Source organism: Squalius cephalus (genome assembly GCF_949319135.1).
Source record: "Squalius cephalus genome assembly, chromosome: 25".
NCBI classification, from domain to species: domain Eukaryota; kingdom Metazoa; phylum Chordata; class Actinopteri; order Cypriniformes; family Leuciscidae; genus Squalius; species Squalius cephalus.
In genome coordinates, this window is record NC_137146.1 from 7,186,968 (window position 1) to 7,209,094 (window position 22,127).

General features: G+C 37.9%; 1 protein-coding gene across 4 annotated transcripts in view; it reads right to left on the bottom strand.

The window, feature by feature from the left end:
• dpyda (dihydropyrimidine dehydrogenase a) overlaps positions 1-22,127 on the bottom strand; it is a 179,251-nt gene that overhangs the window by 71,294 nt on the left and 85,830 nt on the right. For all 4 annotated transcript variants that reach the window (XM_079863361.1, XM_079863359.1, XM_079863360.1 and 1 more), the window contains one exon: positions 5,587-5,751. In XM_079863361.1, the coding sequence (XP_079719487.1) occupies positions 5,587-5,751 (165 nt within the window). The remainder of the gene's footprint in view (positions 1-5,586; positions 5,752-22,127) is intronic.

Below are 22,127 nucleotides of genomic sequence, written 5' to 3' on the forward strand. Positions count from 1 at the left end.
ACAGACCCTTCAGACACGAGCAGAAATACCATGTGCCAGACCTGTGAAGTTCACAGTTCACAAGACACACAGTAAAACCTATTTACAAAGACCACCTATAAAATTATCACACACTGGTAGAGCTTAATTTTATAAAGTAACTATATATACAGTAGGGTTGGAGAGTTACACCATGTGGCCATATATATATATATAATATATATATATATATAAATCAGTGGTGGGCCGTCAGGGCCAGCAAGGCCTTCTCTGCTGGCCTAAACACTATCAGAATCACTGACTTGCACTTTAATATATTTTTTCCATGAATGAGTATTAAATTATTCCCAATAGTCCATTCTCTTAATTTCATAGCTTTTCTCTTGGTTGCGCTGCTTCCAGTAGTGTATGTTTATGTTAGAGCTTTTATCCAATCATATTTCAGCCATCATGTGTTGCCATGACCAAAGAAATCTGCCTTGATGCCTTCAGAATCAATAGTGTGGGCGCCTGTAGCTTAAAGGTGCTCTAAGCGATGTCACGCGTTTTTTAGGCCGAAACATTTTTTATCACATACAGCAAACATCTCCTCACTATCCGCTAGCTGCCTGTCCCCTGAACACACTGTAAAAAAACGCGGTCTCTGTAGACAGCCCAGGCTCCACAAACGGCAACAAAAACAAACTGGCCCAGCCTAGACCACGAAACATAACAAACAGTGTTCAAGCCAATAACCTACAAGAATGATTTGGGGGTGGGGGTTGGGGGGTTAGTGCGCGTGCACATGGGTGTGGGGAGTGGAGGAGAGAGAAACATGAACAGGGAAGTTAGCTAGAAGAGGGATGTCCTAGACAACGACAAACGTTAGAATTATATTCTCTTGAATTTTGATATGGCCGACACACGACCATAGAGACGACGTTCCGATGAAGAAATAGCAAAGAAGAGGGAAAAGTCCCAAATTTACATCGGAAAAGCCTGTATCAGGAAGGACGGAATGAGGCAGGGTCAAACTAGCCTCCGTTTTGTTTGACAATACTTTGAACGTCAACAAGAAGTGACGTCACCCAACATGGCTTTGAGCCCCTTTAAAATGAATGGCATTGAAACTGTTGCTTTAACCAATCAAATAATCAGTCAGATTTAATCAGCCAATCAGATTTTGATTTGACTGCACCGGGGCGATCTAGCAGGCGTACAATAACGTCTGCATTTTCACGTCCTTTGATTGGATGGTCAGAGCGTGTACTATTACTATTAGTCAGAGCTAGCTAACCGCATCTGTAGCGAACTGCATAAACTAAAATATATTCCTGTAGATTTAAAGGGGGGGTGAAATGCTCATTTTCACTCAATCTCCTGTTAATCTTGAGTACCTATAGAGTAGTATTGCATCGTTCATATCTCCAAAAAGTCTTTAGTTTTATTATATTTATAAGTGAAAGATAGACTGTACCGAGTCTTTCCGGAAAAAAACGAGCGGCTGGGGGCGGGCCGTGTGGGCGATGTGCTAAAGCTGTGCTAACGCGCCGAGCTAGTAACGTTAACAACACACAGAGACATTTGTTCAACAGTTTTACTCACCGCCTGCGGTTCCAACGCATGACTGCGGACCTTTATCATTGTGACTGCTCGATCCTTAAGCATTAGACGATCTGCAAATCCGTGATCTGGGCTTTGTTTATAAAACAATCATCGTCGAAATGCAGGGAAACAGTCTTGCTCAACTCGTTTTTGCCCCGGAAAAACAAACTCCATCCACTATTCCCTTAACGCTGGGTTCTTTGGGAATCTGTGCAGGTTTGTCTTGCCCTGGCAACCAAAAACCCACTTCTTTGGTGACACTGACTTCCCTAAAGCCGAGCAGAGCGCTTAGATGAGGTACTGCTTTCGCTCTCTTGCTCTGGTGTACCAGTGCGCGCGCGCCCGCGATCTTACCGGAGAAGTGCCCTTAGGACCCGTATAAGGAAATTCCGTTACATCTGACGTCACACATGCCCATACTCGAAAAAAACTTTCCGAAACTTGTGACAAACCGGAAGGACAATTTTTGGCACAGAAATACTCCTTCAAACGTACAATTTAATTTTTGAAACTTTGTCCATGTTTAGCATGGGAATCCAACTCTTTAACAGTGTAAAAAACTCAGTATGCATGAAATAGCATTTCACCCCCCCTTTAATAGTTTTTCAACCCACAAATTAATGTTTCTTTCCCTCCTCGACCCCCAGCAGGTTCAAATCTACCAGAAAAAATCCCTTATTCAGCCTTATCCAGCTTAACGCAGAGTCATGGAACACTATTTGATCTGTCCTGGGTAAAAACAGAATTAACTGACTGTAATGTATGCCATGACTGATTATAAAGGCAAAAGTCCCGCTTATCTCATTGATTTTGTTCAAAAATCTGTGTGAGAGCATGTACACATCGTCATGTTTTGCGGTGACTGTCCCTGTTTACTGCTTTTGTCGAGCAGACACTCTCAGCACGATGGCGATAGAGGGTTGTTGGGACTGAAACGCACAGATAACCCGTACAACCAAGTAATTGAAGTCTTTTTGAGGAAAGAGATTAGGATAGATTTTGTGTAAAAAATAATCAGTAGCTTTGGCGAGTATAATGCATTTCTTGCCCCCGTTTTTCGGTAGTGAATATGATTTTCTTCTTCATTTTTCTTGTAAATTTATCATCGAAACTTCTTTTTTTTCTTCAAAAATTCATACTATTGTAATGTCTAACAAGGGACTATTGTAACCCTTGGAGGACAAGACAAGAGAGGCTACATTTCTGAACTTATAATCGGAACGCAAGAACAACTGAACACTAATGCACAAGCCGAACTCACTCGCTCGTTTCTCTCTACCCGGCCTTTTCCGAACTCACTGCATTTACCCTATAACTGCCGGTGCAATATAAAAACAGCAATTTCACAACAATTATAGAGAGTCTGTGCGCTGCTACACTATTAAAAGTTATGAATTCAGGTTGGACACCACTGAAGGCCTAGGTGTGAAATGGTATATATAAATATATACAGTGCTATGCATAAGTTTAGGCAACCATGCTAAAGTTGACTAAAAAGAGGAATAAAAAATCATATTTTGCAAATTTAACTTAATGCCTTATTTTAAAAAATTAGGAAAAATCCAACCTTTAAGGACACCAATTTTCTTTGTGAATGAATAATGTATCGTAAATAAATAAATGTTCTTCCTTAAAATACAGGGTGCATAAGTTTGGGCACCACTATGTTAAATTCCCATAGAGGCAGGCAGATTTTTATTTTTAAGTATTTTTTTAATTTTTTTTTTAGGATACTATGCATCCTGATAAAGTTCCCTTGGCCTTTGGAATTAAAATAGCCCCACATCATCACATAGCATTCACCATACCTAGAGATTGGCATGGTTTTATTTCAGTTAGCCTAAAAGCTAGGTATATCTCTGGGTATGGTGAAGGCTATGTGATGATGTGGGGCTATTTTAATTCCAAAGGCCAAGGGAACTTTATCAGGATGCATAGTATCCTAAAAAAAAAAAAAAAAAAAATACTTAAAAATAAAAATCTGCCTGCCTCTATGGGAATTTAACATAGTGGTGCCCAAACTTATGCACCCTGTATTTTAAGGAAGAACATTTATTTATTTACGATACATTATTCATTCACAAAGAAAATTGGTGTCCTTAAAGGTTGGATTTTTCCTAATTTTTTAAAATAAGGCATTAAGTTAAATTTGCAAAATATGATTTTTTATTCCTCTTTTTAGTCAACTTTAGCATGGTTGCCTAAACTTATGCATAGCACTGTATATATAGCATAAATATTACTCATTCATTTTCTTGATGGTCACAGGCCTTTTAGTCATTAAATCCAAATTATTGTTGAAAATAGTATACATTTTTCAAAAATGTATGAAACTAAGGGTTTTTACACCACACCATTTTCAACTGAAAACAGAAAAGTTAGTATGCCTTTTGGCCATTCATTTACATGACAACAGTGTTTTGGGGGCCTGAAAACGCAAGCTTTTGAAAACGGGTTTCAAAATGTGCAAGGTTTTGAAAACGATGCCTTTACTGTCTCCATGTAAACAACAAAAACGTGAATTTGTGAAAACAGTGACTTTACATGTTCACGGGGTGTTTCATTGTGTTTCAGTGACATTGCCAACTACTGGCCTGACATGCATAATACAGCCTTTTTAGTAATTTTCGCAGATCCGTATGAACGGGGGTCGCTTTGACAACGTTGTCGTCTGTTTTAGTTGTCGTTGTCGTGTAAACATACTCTCAGTTCCATGCTGAAAATCAGTGGACATGCAGATGGACTCCAGTTGAAATGCTGCCCATTGATGTAGGCCTGATTCAAAAGCTCTCAAGCTCAAACACATTTCTGAGTCAGTCCTCTGTGTGGATTTTCTTTTGGTCTGCACGGGAGCAACATCAGAACAGCACAAATGCACAGCTTAGAGGAAACATTGCAAACATCAAACATCAAATATGAAGATGAAGAGGTCGTTCATCCTCATGCAATATTTCACTTTCGGTGAGCACAGAGACAGACGACGCATTGTGCCTTAAGGCGAGACACTACAGGTGAATAGGGTAAAATTTTAAAATAATAGATATCACCATGAAACTTCCTCAGTTGATTACTTTCACAAGTATATAAAAAAAATGCATTACAAGTTTTAGAAATTTGTATGTTTAATTATGCAAATTAGGCATTATCTCATTAAATATGCACGATTTTGCATATATTTTCGGTAGATAGATCTGAACATACGATAAAGCCAGGTGAAATTTTTTTTTTTCATTTTGTTTACACACAAGATGAAAATAAAAACTCAGAGGGATTTCAGGATATATGCTTTCATTACCTAGAAAATCAAAATATACTGTCCATAGCCATAAAAAATAGATTTTCACCATATTTTTTTTATTAAAATGTCACATAAATCAGGCCAGGAATGATTTATTAACAAATCCCTCTGAAAATATCTTCAGAATACTGCTAAGTGTATAACTGGAAAGTTTGGTGTACATAGGTGCTACATAGGCTGAGATGTTTCTACTGGAGAATGACAAAAACTCATTTTGAGAAAACGGCAGTTAAAGATTTAAATAGCTCTAAATGAGAAATCGTCGTAGCTTTAAATCCCCCTTTGGACATTCACGATTGGTTACTGATAGAAAGGAAATGCCCATATTTGGGTTACATAGCGTTGTGCAGGAGACTCAGAGCTTCACAGTGATACCGGTCATGACAGACTTCAGTAAACAGACGGAGCTCGGCGTGTCGCGTTGTAATGCTTACTTCCTGGTAAATTCGGGAGAAACTTACAGCCGCAAGTAAACAAAATGTAATAAAATAAACATCTTAATGAAATTTTTCAATGTTTTCTTTATAGCAGCTTGAAAGAACACATATTGAAGGAGTAAACTAGCCCAAAATCTCAAAATTGACCACTGCATGAAAATCGATGTTTTTGCCTGCCGTGTCTCGCCTTAAGCTGAAGTGTTATTCCACCACTTTAAACACATTCAAAGCAACATATATACTAAAATGTACCATTCTAGATGTTCAAGTCATGTGATCTGTGCTTACATTGTCAGGAAAGTCAGCTTTGAGTTCTGTGACGCTGTGGCACCAGTAGGCAGCCGTCTTTTCACTGATCAGCTCAATGTTGAGGAAGGAGCTCTGGCCAGGTCCAAACAGCGGTCCAGAAGTGGTTCCACGCACTATACGTGGAGACACATTGGTGACCAAATCCTGCATGGATAAAAAAAAAAGAGAAAATGTTTGGATTTAAGCAGTTACCATTCAGATTTGATGGCCATAATGACTCCATCATGGGTACATGACCTCGGGACACCTCCATTAGCGGTTAATAATTAGCGTACTAAGGGAACAGACCTACACAGTAGAGGCAGACCTACAAATATGCCTCGCTCCGACTATCCCAACAGACTCTTGCTGCTATAAAATATGCTCTGCGGCTATAATTTCTGTGTAGAACAACATAAAGAAGACAATTATGACCATATTCTACAGAAATTCATGACACAAATTCAATAGTGTTATTTCTGCTTCCCTCTCCCAAGGGGCTTTGAAGTGGAGCTAAATTCATATTTAATCATACACGTTTGAAATTGTGCCGTGCAGTAGGGAAAATGAAGTCTACTTGAACCACAAAAAAAGGGGTTTTTACATTACAAAATAAAGTCAATCATCTATCACTTCGCACTAATATCTTCCCATTCTCACACTTTTCCATACTACATTTTATACATGTAGCAGAGGCTTGCCGTTCTTCAAAAGTGCCAGCATGCCCACAAGCCATGATAGATGTTCTCTGTACTACATTAAGCTGTAGTTGAAAATTCATCTCTTGGCATTAGAGTCTTCTGCCAAGCTGCTATAATATCCATCACTGATTGGATATATAGAGTACAGGTCATCCCGGCCAGACAGTAATCAGTCCACGTGGTAAATTAGAAGCCCGGCTAATGAAGCTGGCAGAGTCGCGAGGATCGTGCCATTGAGTGAACCGCTATTGGCTAATGGCTTTGGTCCTCAATATGAGTTTCCACCAAGCCAATGAATTGAGGCTCTTATACCTTCTGGATTTGAACCAATAAATCTGTTTTATCATATTTAAAATACTATGTGTAAATGACACACTGAGCTTATATTTACATTTTGCCTGTTTAAAAATCCACAGATTTGGGTAGTCGCAAGGACGTTGTTTTGGGGTTGCTACACTCTTAAAAATAAATGTTCCAAAACAAGGTTTCACAACAATGCCATAGAATAACCATTTTTGGTTCCCCAAAGAACCTTTAATAGAGCAGTTCTTAAAAGAACCATTTTCCTCCTTAACATTTTAATAAGCTCAAGAACCTTTTTCCACTATAAAAACCTTTTGTGGAATGAATGTTAATGGTTCTTCATGGAACCATACAGTAGATGCCAATAAAGAACTTTAATTTTTTTAGAGAGTATGCTTTTATGAGAGTGCTCGCTAAAGTTTATTTTCTGGTATTAAGATATGGCTCAGGACGCTCCTTGTAATACCACACCATGATTTGAGGTATCATTCATGTCAACATTGCAGGACGAGATACGCACTGACATTTAATACTGAAGGTTAGGGGTCTGTTCTAATACTTAGCAAGCATCATTAATTAAAGACAAAGAGGGACTCATTTTAATTCAATGTGTCTAAGACCACCGTGCTAAGAGGCTAAGGGGTTAAGAAATTATATTTCGTGTTTCGCCGTCTTCTCTTGCTGTGAAAATTGAACCGATAAACTCAATAGAACAAACAAAAGGGAGTGACAGCTTAATCCTTTGAACTCTGATAAACCATCCATCATAATTTAACAGTGTGAGAGGACGATTTGCATATCCTAATTAGAACCTACGCCTTTACAGAACAATTACAATAATGGCAGGCAAACTTCCTTTTACAACATTTGAGCAGTTTTCAAGCCATGGAGACAAGAAGCTTTCATTGACAATGTGATCTAATTAACATAAATTTGATTTAGAAGTGAGGCTCCAAATGTGTGGTTTGTTTTTGTAATATTCATTATGCATTTCAATTAATTTTTCATATAGGTTTATTTATTTGCCATGCTTGAAAGTAATTAAATCATTGTTACTATTGCCCATACATATGCTTAGGGATTTCAAACTTCCAACCTTAAATATTAAACATGGGCATGTAGCTTGAGGTGCGGACATGAGTGACACCTCAAATCATGCAGTTTGTTGAGAAGAGGTATGAACAGACTAACAATTTTCACCTGGCGGACAATAAAAGAGAGGGGGGAAAACCACACACGGGTTATATTGTTATGCCTTAGAACAATGATGAATTGGGTTCCCCAAAGAACCTTTCAGTGAACTGTTTTTATAAGAACAATTTCTTTTCTTAGTGTGCAGAACATTTTAATAATCTAAAGAAGCTTTTGTGCAATGGAAAGGTTCCATGGGTGTTAATGGTCCACTAGCCTCAAAGCTAACATACATACATGGACTAAAATACACAACACTTATATTTTTTATTTCAGTGTGTCATTGATTACAAGATGAGGTTCTGTTAGGACCAAAGATCGACAGTTAGAATCTGCTGGCAGATATTTTCTTCAGGTACATTCAAACATTCAAGTGTCTGGTTCTGTGATGCAGCCTTATGAGTGACATTTTCATACATGACTTGTGTTTGAAGATAAAGATGTTACCTCGGCCCTCCAGAGAAGACTCTGTTGGGAATTCAGACAACCATCCCATGAGCTCGAGGCCAATCTGTAAGTCTATATTTAATGAAGCCGTGACCAGGGAACATTTGGCTGCCGGCGCTTTGGATTATCAGGCGAGGGTGGAACAAGACGTTTAATATTAAGCAACTAGAAACCATGAAAATTACCCAAAGACAGAGGTCTGGCATGCTGAAACAGGTGCCGCACACAGTGACGGAAGATAAGACACGCACGCATACACACGCTCCCTTTCCCATTCTCTCCTTCCCAGCATGCATTTCAATGCAAATTGGATTCCCAAAGATGAGTGCCGATGGACATAAGACATAAATTCATTTCTCCACACAAACCGTAGTGTTAATATGCATGACTGCCACCAGCCAGCCGAAGACGGGATTAAACCTGCCCGGGATGGACACGTTATATGGGTTTCTGTTTCAACCTACAGTGGGGTCCAAATGTCTGAGAACACATTCAAAATCTGTGAGTTCTTCATTTTCTTTATTATTTTATTTTATTTTAACCTAAAAATTAACAAAGTTTTAGGATTTTGAACAAAATTGAAATGACAAAAACTGAAGAACAAATATTAAAGAATTCTCCTAGTCAACCTTTTCCATGCAATGAGGCTTTCAAGCTCCATAAAAGATTGAAAATCATCATAAAAATGTCAAAAATGTGGTCCATAAAACTTTCGCGCATGAATCCTTCAGATCAATTTTGTGAACTGGATCAATCAATTTATTCAAAAGATCTGATTCAGAAGAACCTAACCAAGTCTGATTAGTAAATGAATCATTCAGACTGGTTTTGTGAACTGAATAACCTGATTAACTGAAAAGAACTGTCTGAAGTGAATATAATCAGCTGAATTAGTGTACAAATCATTTATATTGATTTTGTGAACTGGATCAATCTATTTATTCAAAAGATCTGACTCAAAAGAATCAAATTAGGTTAATTATTAAACAAATCCTTAAAGGGATACTTCACCTCTGGGAAGATGAATGTGTATTTAAAATAGGTCATTTAAGTAGAAGAAATGTGAAGAAATTTTTGAATTTGGAGGTTTCTAGACTGAGAAAACCCAGAAAATGTATTTTTGGCTTATGTGGATGAAAGACAACAACTCCCAGAATGCACTTGCTTCGCTGCCTTAGGAGGCCACGCCTACCGGTAAGAGAGCGCAGTTGAAAACAACAAGGCTAGCCTACGTGATGAGTTTGCCAGGGATTTACAGATCGCCCAAAATGTCCGGGATTCGGCTTTTGCGTTCTACAGTCGCCATTCATTCATTATGTTTACTGTGGTGAGCAGGACGAGGCTGACGGCCGCGGGAGAACGGCGCGAGGCCGGTGGCGTCATTACTGAGACGCGCCGGGTCTCGCATCTCTCACGGAGGAGCGGGAATTTTCTTAGCAATGGTAAAACGCACATCAACCGATCACTTGTTTAGCGTTCATGTAAACACTGCATTCAGATTCACCAATCGGAATGAATTCAGTTAGATTGAAACAAAAGGTGTGCATGTAAACAATGAATGGCGACCGCAGAACGCAAAAGCTGAATCCCGTACATTTTGAACGATCTCGCCCGCCGGACAAGTCCGGGAAAAGGAGGATGGTAACCCCTACTTACTCAGTTTTCTCCTACTATTCAGCTTTCTCCACAGAACAAGAGCCTGCTAGCTTAGTTTCCAAAGAAAGACGGCTGACACTGTGTACATTCTGTGAGTGAGATCCAACCCTCTATGGGCGGGCTGAAAACATGCGGAACTACGCCATCTACTGGCTGTAATCTTTAGCCTCTGGCCAGAAAACCCTCCGATGACGCAAAATGAGGATTTTTGCGTCATCGGAGGATTTTTTCCAGACAAAAAATACATAAATCTCTTGTCTCAGGGGTATATGAGGGTGGAAAGCATGGTAATTCGAAAATACTACAGGTTTTCTACTAATACAAAGCTTAATGCTAAATCCTGAAATATCCCTTTAAGAATGTTTTTGTGAACTGGATCAACTGAATCATGAAAATGATCTGACTCAAACTAACAAAAGTCTAACTCATTAACAAGTCAATTAGACTGGTTTAGTGAATGGGACCAACTGTCCCATTGAAAAGATCTGACTGAAAAGAACCAAATCAGTTAATTTAGTGAACAAATCATTCAGACTGATTCAGAGAACAGGATCAACTGGCCCAATGAAAAGATTCAAAAGAATCAAAGCAGTCCAATTAGTAAACAAATCATTCAGAACAGTTTTGCAAACTGGACTAACTGATTTGTTTAAAATATCTGACTCAAAAGAATCGAATAAGTCCAATTAGTGAACAAATCATTCAGACTGATTTTAGAAACTGGATCATGTGAATCATGAAAATGATCTGACTCAAATGAACAGAAGTCTAACTCATGAACAAATCATTTAGATTGGTGGTGTGAGCTGGATCAACTGACTCATTGAAAAGATCGGACTCAAAATACCAAATCAGTTCAATTAGTGAAAAAATCATTTAGACTGATTTTGTGAACTGGATCAACTGGCCCATTGAAAAGATTGGACTCAGAAGAATCAAAGCAGTTCAATTAGTGAACAAATCCTTCAGATCGATTTTGTGAACTGGATCATGTGACTAATTAAAAAGATCAGACTCAAAAGACTTCTAGACTTGTGTGAACCACTTTTATGGTGCATTAATCTACTTTCATTGTATTGAAAAGAGCAGCCAGTCCCAGAAATATGCATCTTTTTTTGTTCCACTGAATCCAGTCATAATGAAATGAAATGTAAATAATGAAAAATGCAAGCATTTTCACTGGCGTCTCAAACTTTTGGACTCCCCTGTCCGTGGCTGAACACCCTCTTGGCTGCGTGCTGGTTCTTGACACGTCACAGGTCTAAGGCTTCTTTTCTGTTGGGGTCCATTGACCATTCGCACGCTGTGACCTATAGAGGAAATGCAGGAAGGACCATTTTTCTTTTCTTTTCTCCTACAGAGACTCACCATTTCATGTGAGTTTTTGAGCTAACAATGTTTTATCACAGCACAACAGGCCCCTAATCCTCCTGTACAACAAACAGGCTTTCAGAAGCGGACACATGCAAGAACAACTAATCAAAATGCAGCAGGCTACACCGCTGCCGAGCTCACACACTCCTGCTAACATCACAACCCGCGACCACGCGCTTTCACATACTAATGAGAATATACTGTACTCTGACCTCACATAGCCACACGAACAGACTATATACCAGAAATGCCTTCTGGAAGTATGAGCACACGATCATAATTCACCACTGCACGGATGTTGACTGCGATCATCTGCATATTTTCACGTTTTTACAAACCACCTCTGAAATGCAGCAAAGGAATATCTGTTTCTCTTTACACGTTTCATTATCCCGAGGAAGATGCTCGCTGCTGTTTCCCATCTATCTCTTGCTCTACCCCTCTCTAGACACGCAGGGGAGATCAAGTGCGGAATATACTGCTCAATGGCCGATAATCCCGCACATTAAACCACAGGCTTGAACTAATACCATATCAAATGCTTCGCTATTCAGATCCAGCATCCCGCAGTAATTGTGTTATTTCAGAAGATCAAAACTGCAGGGAATATGCACGAGGTTCCTTACCGTCAGTTTGGATTGTAAGAACGAACAGGCGATACATTAAATGGTGCAATCAGAAGAAAACATTCTGAAAGAGAGAGGTCAAAGCTGCTTAATACATCAATCTAACACATAATGAACCATGTGTACAGGGAAAAAATACAATAATCTAAGACTACTCAGAAAATACTTATATATTAAAAAAAAAAAAAAAAAATTCTTTTTGCGAGAATTGAATAATTTTTAATTTTTATTTTATTCAGCAAGGATACATTAAATTGATCAAAAGTGACAAGACTTGCATTTCAGATAAATGCTGTTGTTTTGAACTTTCTATTTCTCAAAGAACCCTGAAAAAATGTATTAGTTTCCACAAAAATATTAAGCAGCACATTTTTAACATTGATAATAATAAGAAATCATAATAATAAGAAATTGATAAGCAAAATTCCTATTTGATTAGTGAACAGAACAGAATTACTATTATTTCTTCTTTATTTTGTCAAAAGTGTATTTAAAAAAACAAACCTAAAATGTTATTCCCAGTGTTAAATTGGACTTTGAAACACAGATTTTCATTGTGGTTTCAGACTTTTGAACTGTCACTCAAAAATGTATTCATTACCTTTGAAAAACTGAAAAAAGTTTTTACAATTTTGTTCATTCAAAATAGATCTGTTTAGTTGAGTCAAGACAATTTACTCTAGTATTTTTAACTTAACTATATTACATTTCTGTCAAACTAAATGTTTTTATGTCAGTCCAACTTATTTATTTTCTTTATTTTTTATTCTAATTTACTGAGGTGTACTTGTGTTTCCTATGATTAAACAAGCAGTTTCAATCATCATTATACACAATGTATGTAAAGAAAAAAAAAGAAAAGACTGGTGTCAGTACTGACATTATTATAGATCACTGACTAAGCCTAAGCACAAGCACCACCAGCTCAATGGTAACCCAGATTCAAAAACACTACAGAAACTTCTCTAAATGTCCAACATAACTAAACATTAAGCATTAGCATGTCTTTCCCTTTACTGAAAAACACATAAAATAACAATTAATCCCTAAATATACACTCCTAATGCAGTTCCTTGCAAACCATGCTGGGTTAATTAAGCAAACTTCAGTTTTAAATAAATTAGGTGGATTGAACACAATGAAATTAAGTTGTGACAGAATGATTAGAGAATTTTTTTATTTTTGGGTGAACTATCCCTTTAAAGGGATAGTTCACTTTGAAATTAAATTTTGGTATGTTTTAGCTTACCTGAAGGGCATCCAAGATGTAGGTGTCTTTTTTTCCGCAGTAGTTTCAATTTTAATATTTTTAGGTCAAACCGTTCTTGTCTAACAGTCATATCATGCAGGTCTATGGTCACAGTCTCAAAGAGCATGCACAGAGTCCAAATTAAAACAATTCCCCATCATCCAAATTAAACAATTCCCCATCGTAAGTACACATTGATGGCCTAAGACACGAAACGAGCGGTTTGTGTAAGAAAACGAACAGTATTTATATTGTTTTTACCTCGTATAACACAACCACATCCAAGTGATCTGAGGGCGCTCGCGCATCCTGGTGTGTGTCGTGTGCGCAGACTGGTGCATAGATATATATACACTAGATTTCGCATTAAAGACATTTGTTCCAATGAACTGCCGTAGCCAAGGCAACATCTAGTGTATATATCTATGCACCAGTCTGCGCACACGACACACACCAGGATGCGCTCGCGCCCTCAGATCACTTGGACGTGGTTGTGTTATAAGAGGTAAAAACGATATAAATACTGTTCGTTTTCTCACACAAACCGCTCGTTTCGTGTCTTAGGCCATCAATGTGTACTTACGATGGGGAATTGTTTAATTTGGACGATGGGGAATTGTTTTAATTTGGACTTCTCTGTGCATGCTCTTTGAGACCGTGACCATAGACCTGCATTATATGACTGACAGACAAGAACGGTTTGACCTAAAAATATCAAAATTGAAACTACTGCGGAAAAAAAGACACCTACATCTTGGATGCCCTTCAGGTAAGCTAAAACATACCAAAATTTAATTTCAAAGTGAACTATCCCTTTAAGCAAACACATGTAATACTTGTGTCAGCCTTTCTTTGAAACAAAACACAGAGCCTTACTCTAATGCAAATTACAACATAAGTCTTGCTTGTTAAATGCGTTATAGACTCATTTGGGTGAAACGCTCAGCATTCTACATGGATCGTACCTGCTTTCCAGACAGGCTGCATCACCAGAATTGATCTGCGAGATTAGTCTCCTCTCACTGCATTTGTATAACTATAGTATGCAAGTACCACACTCACACAAACATAAAGAATAACAATGAACATCACACTGCAAAATGACTACGGATGTGCATGCTATATTACTTAGGCCTATAAGATGAATAGATGTGTTAAAAATATAATGAATAATTGCAATTCAGTCTGAAGAATAAAAAAAAGGGAAAGTAGGGGAAGTTAAACGATTCACATAAACCCTCCCGTTGCTACCCAAAAGAAAATATCTATTAAAACTGACTCCAGAAGAGAAAAGGTGCATGTTTTTGTGGATGACATTTGCTCTGGTCCTGTATCTGATTTTTGTGGGGCCTTTGGAGTCACTGCAGGATGGAGAGCAGACAAATAAAATAATAAAATCTTGAAGAGCCATAATTACACTGAGTGGCCCCAAGTCGGGGCATTAATCATTATAAACAGCCATGACAGAAAAATCAAACCACTTCTCCTGTGTACCCAGGCCAATACACCAGAAAAAAAGAGAGAAAAGTATGAGAGAAAGAGAGAGAAAATAGGTGAAGCTGCAGTTCTTGTGTGTTAGCCATCTTGTTCATGTCATTCCAAACCTGTATGACTTTCTTTCTTCTGTGGAACACAAAAGAATATATTTTGAAAGACAATAGGGTCCATACAACATTTGAAATTCATTGTATGAACAAAAACTATTTTTTTCAAAATATGTTTGTGTTCGACAAAAGAAAGAATGTAACGCAGGTTTGGAACGACATGAGGATGAGAACGAAATGATGAGAACGAAATGATTGGAACGGAATGATTTTTTTGGGGGGTGAAATTTCCTTTTAAAATGTGTTGTAGCTGTAAATGTGAGGAACATGGGATGTTTGACCCTCTTAACCCTTTCCCCGCCAGCTTAAAAAAAAAAAAGAAAAAAAAAAAAAAAAGTTGCCAGCCATTTTTGTTCATTTTCACAAAACTTTCAATCTGAATATGCAATGTATCAAAATAAAAGAACAGAGCATCTGCTTTTAAACAAAAAAATAACCTGTTTGATTCTCCATGCCTTCTTTTTTATCAACACTTGAATGCTAGTACGTTTCATAAAAAAGCAACATTTTGAACAAAAAGCTGAGAAAATCAAGGTTTAAGTCAAACATTACAGTATGCATAAGCAATTCTTTAATCGCTTGTTTCCGCTTCTTCTTCACCTGTGTTTTGATAAGGATATTCTGTACTCTTTCAGAAGATGTGTAATAGCGCCCCCTACCGCATAATAGTGAAAACAATTCTGTCAATGGTGGGGAAAGAGTTAAAAGGATAGTTACACAATAAAAAATAAAAATGATCTGTTATGATGTTATTTTCTTTATGTGGGACACACACACGATTTATGAAGGATCATGTGTCATTGAAGACTGGAGTAATGATCCATCACAGGAATAAATTAAATTTTAAAATGTATTAAAATAGAAAAAAATTATTTTAAATTGTAATAATATTTTACAATATCACACATTTTCCTGTATTTTTTGATTAAATAAATGCAGCCTCTGTGAGCATAAGGAACTAATTTCATTTTTTATTTAATCTTATCAACCTCAAACTAGTGTAAATGCTGGCATTTTCCTCACACAAAGCTAATATATTATAAAACTTGCAAAATAGTGTCATATGGACTACTTGTATAGTACTTTTGTCTTTATTTCGGGCATAACAGCTCTAGTCCCCATCTACTTTCATTGTATGTAAAAGAGCAGCCTGGACATTGTGCTAACAAACTACTTTTGTGTTCTTTGGAAAAAATATATCATACAATTTTCAAGTGACATGAAGGCGAGGTCATTTCATTTTTACGCAAACGATCCCTTTAAACGTCAACTGGTCGCTCTTTCATTGTACAGCCTTATTTGAATATGCAATACATGTTCAGTCAGCGTTTACATATGTGTTGAATGTACATGCATTGATGTCTGCTGAGATTTCGGACAAAGATCCCTGCAACTGCTATAATCTTCTCTCCATGGCTGTCACTCAATATCTAAGCAACCTGGAATCCATGACAACGTCCCAGAGACACATCTGTACTTACAGAACCTTGATAAACCATGTGACAACTTTCTTCCATTCAGTGAAAGGACTCGGAGGGACAATACGACACAACTGCCTTTCATTCCACTAACTCGTGTGAATAGAATTCAGCTTCGGTTAAAAAAAGAAGAAAAAAAAGCTCTTTAAGTTTCAAGGCCTCATGCTGCTTAAAATAAGACTGAGGAACATTCTGGAATAGAGGCAAGCATGACATTCACCGAATCATGGAAAATGAATGTTGGTTTTGTAAAAATTTATTTGAATCTCATGCAGTCAATAAAAAGTGCATGCTTTTGGACACAATATCTCTCAAAAGAAAAAAAACAACATATAAATCCAACATACAGAAAGAAATGCAAAATTTAAGATGGCAAGCCAAAAGCTACCATTCGAGAACTGTTTTGTAGGCCACTGCTGAACATGATTGCAATCCAGAGAAGTGCACAAGATCAGTTTGCCTGAAAGAGACTTAATAAATTAAAGTCTGAAAGGAGGATATTAACCCTGTTTGATAAATGAACAGGGATATTGTCTGTCAGCTTGGTCATTAGTTCTATTCACCAATTACTTTTCTAGGTGCAAAGGGGGAGTCACAAGCCCGTGGGTTCCCTTCTTGAACGCTGCATGAACGCAGGCCAACAAACAAGTCCGAAATTAGACCACGCAATATATTTGTCACCCTCAGCGATAGGGATAAACATTCACTTGGACGTAATTGTTATTGGATTGAGGGTCTCGGCATTGGCTTTGATTCATTATCTTATATGTCTATAGCACAAGGATTATAACCTATGCGAGAGGTTTACAAACTTTTCTGCCAACAGAACTTGTATGACCAACATCATCTACTTAAAGTACTCTGGAGATTTTTTTTTTGTTAATTAATTTAATAATATTGAATACTGAAAATTTAATAATTACTGAATATGAATTAAATTAATAATATAATATAATATGATATGATAATAAAGTACCTAAGATTTAAAGTGATTTAGATCATTAATTAAATTAATTGTATTATAAAATTAAATACTGAATATGAATGTAATGAATAATAATACAATTTACTTTATTATTAGAATTCATTTATTTCATTTAAGAACAAGAAAACTTCTTAAAGGGATAGTTCACACAAATATGAATAATCTGTCATCAATTACTCACCCTGATGTCGTTTCAAACCCGTAAGACTTTCCTTCATCTTCAGAACACAAATGAAGATCTTTTTGATGAAATCTGAGAGACTTTTGTCCCTCCATTGACAGCTACGCAACTGACACTTTGACTAAATGTGAATAACTTTAAATATGAATAAAAGCCTAAATTAAATCTGTTCATCATATGAAGTGATCGAGTCTCTTCAGAAAATTGGAAAGAAATAGTAATTCGCTTTACGATCTCTTTATGCACTTTTTGAAGCGTCAAAGTGTCAGTTGCGTAGCTGTCAATGGAGGGACAAAAATCTCTCAGATTCATCAAAAATATCTTCATTTGTGTTCTGAAGATGAACAAAAGTCTTACGGGTTTGGAACAACATGTGAATTTTCATTTTTTGAGTGAACTAACCCTTTACGAAGTTTTCTTGTTCTTAAATTAAATAAATTAATTATAATAATAAAGTAGTGCCCAAATTTTCTGATGCTATTATTTATGCACTTTGCTCTTTATTGTCATATTAAAAGTAGCAAAAACAAATCCTAAATCGAGGAGACTACATCTCTGACAGACGCTTTTCTGTCTACTTTGAGTACCGGATGAAACAACTCAACATTATCAGCACACAACCCAACAAACACATCCAGCATGCTTAATAAAAGTACATGAAGCAGTTAAAATTGCTGACATAAAGATTTAGTAAGCTGCACATCAAATAGACCAGAAACCAGAGCAGTCGGCTCATTGATCATCAGCCGTCTCCGACGGAAACATGAAAAAACAAGAAGCAACACTCATCCACCCCGGTGTCATGCCTTATAGGGAGTAAAGCGCCCAAAGACATGATGAGTTTGATCAAATTAGTAGACTAAAGAGATCTGTGAGGCACAACTTATTTGCCCTTTCAGCCATGCAAAAGGTAAGCCATGCTTTGATCTCCCAATTAAACGGGTATATTTATAAATGTAAACATGTAGCTGAAGCTAATGAGCCTGGGCGATTGGACTTTTTCTTTTTTTTTTACACACGATGAAGCCCCCCCGATCGGCACCACCTCAGCTAATTTGCTTGCTAAATAAACACAGATCACTGGACTGTGACTGTTGTTCTACATGTCAGTTCTGTCTAGCTATTGTTCTATTGTGTTTTGCTTTTTTCATTCAAACTAAGTAGTAAACTACTTGCACTTGACTCTGCACCATTTCTTGGTTTGTAATTTATTCAAATTAAACACAAGGAAACACAAAAGACGCTCGTACAAAACGTGATTGTATACAGGTTTTTTACCTTTCTTTTTAGGGTTTTGTGGCCTTTGGGGTCTCTTTTTTTCTTTTTCTAAAAAGAATGCATTGGTCTATGACTTCCTCTCACGGAGGAAATGATAAATGTGATTCTTTGTCCATTCATTCAATAGATGTGGCAGTTACGCCGAGGTCATGGAAGTGGTGCAGTCTTTTTCTTAAAGTTGCGGATTTTCACCTTTGACATTTGCTGAATTGATCCGCCGGCAGTGTTCACAGCATCTTGGCTGACTTGAAGAAGCAGTGATTGAACAGTGACTGTGCCCCTATCTCCATCTGTATTGATTAGATGACAGGACAGATTGAGGGAATCGTCTTGTCGTGTATCACGTCTCTCTGTTTCAGGCGGCTCTTATCAGGATAACCCCAAACAAAATGCCAGCGATGAGACGGCACAGTTTACATGCGGCATGATCCTCGATTTGCACTTGTTCATAGGGTTCTGAAATTTTTTTTAGATAATTAAATCAGACAGAGCGTGCTGCTGTGGAAACACATTCTCTTGATAGATCTACGATCAAGGCTTAAATCTAGTCTCAGACTATAATGCATGCTAGAGCTGTTTTAACTGAAAGCAACTTGCACTGACAGATCTTAAAAATACATCAGTGCCATACTGCCATTGTTTTGTCTCAAGATGCGCAGGAGTCATTTTTTTTCTAAGGCATGTTTAGAAAAGCTACTTAAATGTCCTAATTAAACCAAAGCTGACCTTAGTGCTTAACTTTGCTTAAATTATACTTTGTCAATGGAAATTTATGACCGTTGGCATGTACATTAATTGCGATAGATGCCAAATTAATTCTGAGAAATGGTCCAGCGCTATCTGTTTAAAGTTTACAGGTGACATTCATAAATTTAAATGTGGAATGTCAAGATTAGCCTGGTCCTACCAGACTCTCGCACATTTCATTTGTACAGAGAGACTGGTCACTCTCCATTGACAAGCGTTAACTTCCTTGAAGGCGGGTACTCTGTTGAAGTTTAAAACTCTGTTGAACTTGACGTAACCCTACAACTCAAACTAGCGCATGACCTCAACGTCATCGTTCTCAGCCACTCCCTCTGTTCGCTGGTTGGACGGGTAAAAATAGAAAACCCCAAAATACCGCAAACCCAGAAGGAGTACTGAAGGAAAATGAAAATTGAGCAGAAGTACGTAGGAGGGCAGAGCCAGGCTTTGTAGGTATAAATTTGTTTAAACATGGCAGTTTAAAATGCTTGGATAATTAGAGCACTATTCCTTGTACTGTTGCTTTGGAAAACAACTTGAAAAAAAAAGTTTGAATCCAGACTGCAAAATGCCCATGCACATTCCACTTCTCTTTCCTCAGTACTTTCTAATCTCCCCTATACAAAAAGTAAAAATAATTAATTATTTAAAAAAAAAAAAAAAAGAGAGTGGGTAGGTTGATGGATGGATGGATAGATGGATGGATGGGTAAATGGATGGATGGATGGATGAGTACATGTATGGATGGGTATTGGTAAAGGGACTGATGGATGGATGGATGGATGGATGGATGGGTAGATGGATGGGTAAATGGATGGATGGTAAATGGATGGAGGGGTAAATGGATGGATGGGTAAATGGATGCATGTATGAATGGATGAATGGATGGGTAAATGGATGGATGGATTGATGGATAGGTAGATGGATGGGTGGATGGGTAAATGGAGAGGTAACTGGATGGATGGATGGGTAAATGGATGGATGGATGGATGGATGGATGGGTAAATAGATGGATGAGTAAATGCATGGATGGGTAAATGGACTGATGGATGGATGGGTAAATGGATGGATGGATGGATGTGTAAATGGATGGATGGATGGGTAAACTGATGTATGGATGGATGGATGTATAGGTAAATGGATGGGGTAAATGGATGGGGTAAATGGATGGATGGAAGGGTAAATGGATGGATGGAAGGGTAAATGGATGGATGGAAGGGTAAATGGATGGGTAAATGGATGGAAAAATGGATGGATGGGTAAATGGATGGATGGATGGATGGATGGATGGATGGATGGATGGATGTATAGGTAAATGGATGGAAAAATGGATGGATGGGTAAATGGATGGATGGGTAAATGGATGGATGGAAGGGTAAATGGATGGAAAAATGGATGGATGGGTAAATGGATGGATGGATTGATGGATAGGTAGATGCTATCTAGATGGATGGATGGATGGATAGGTAGATGGATGGATGGATAGGTAGATGGATGGATGGATGGATGGATGGATGGATGGATGGATGGATGGATGGATAAATGGATGGGTAAATGGATGGATGGGTAGATGGACAGACAGATAGATAGATAGACAGACAGACAGACACATTTCCGCCTAGTTAGTTACTCATCAGTCTATATAAGTGAACAGGGCAATTAGTCCACCAAATACCAAATAATTGGCACCCAAAAATCTAGGGCACTAATTAAAATTCTTCTATTTTGCATTTTTTCTTAATTAGAACATCATTACATGTAATTAATCATATAATAATTAGAGTTGTAAAATTATAAAAATAAGTTGTAATCAAAATTATCAAATAAAGCTGTAATTAAATTACAGAATGTCTTTGTACATGGTCGTCAATGTCAATGCCATGTCACAAATTTGTTTTGATGGTGACCTACAAATAGTGCAGAATCTGATTTTTTTTTTTTTACTTTAAGGTTTGTTTATTTCCAGGTTTAAAAAAAAAAAAAAAAAAAAGATTTTGCCCTCCACTGCAAATCACAAATGCTGGTCTAAAGTCAGCAGGCCTAGGTTTCTGTAAGGTGAGAAAAAGATGCAGAAACCGGTTTTGAGGAGTTTGGTTGAGGCCAACGCTGTTAGCTGTCACAGCATCGCTGGTTAAACGAGGGGGGGCCGCGGCCCGGGCCCCTGCACAAATGACAAGTGACGCTGTTTGCCGCAAACCCCGATTCTGTCAGTCTTTACTTCTATCGCCTTTCCGTGTCATGTTAACCGCCAGTCACTGCCAGCTCGCCAATTACACAACCAGGTTCCCGGGCATGCCACACACACTCTCATTCTCTTTCTGTTACTAAAAAAAAAGAGAGAAAGAGAGAGAGCGACTTCCACAAGACTTGCTGTGCAAGCTTACCCTAATTAACCATCAGCTTAATTAGACAATTTACTGTGTAATTAGCAGGCAATTTGTCAACACCTCTCAGATCGTAGTGACTGCTTTGACAGACCCACTTTTCCAATGCTGATTCCAGAGTCGAAAAACACCTTAGTTGTTTATTTTCTCATCCCCTCCCCTAATGCGCGCCAACTGCACAGAGGCACAGCGTAATCACGCCTGATGAGAGAGGTACGTGGAAAGACACATGTTAGTTAAGCGGGAGGTATGTGCGAGATGGGGACGGTCTGTCCTCCGTCGCCGCAGACAGCTCCTCTGCATTACAAAAGCTTCTTCGGGATGTTTTCCCTGAGGG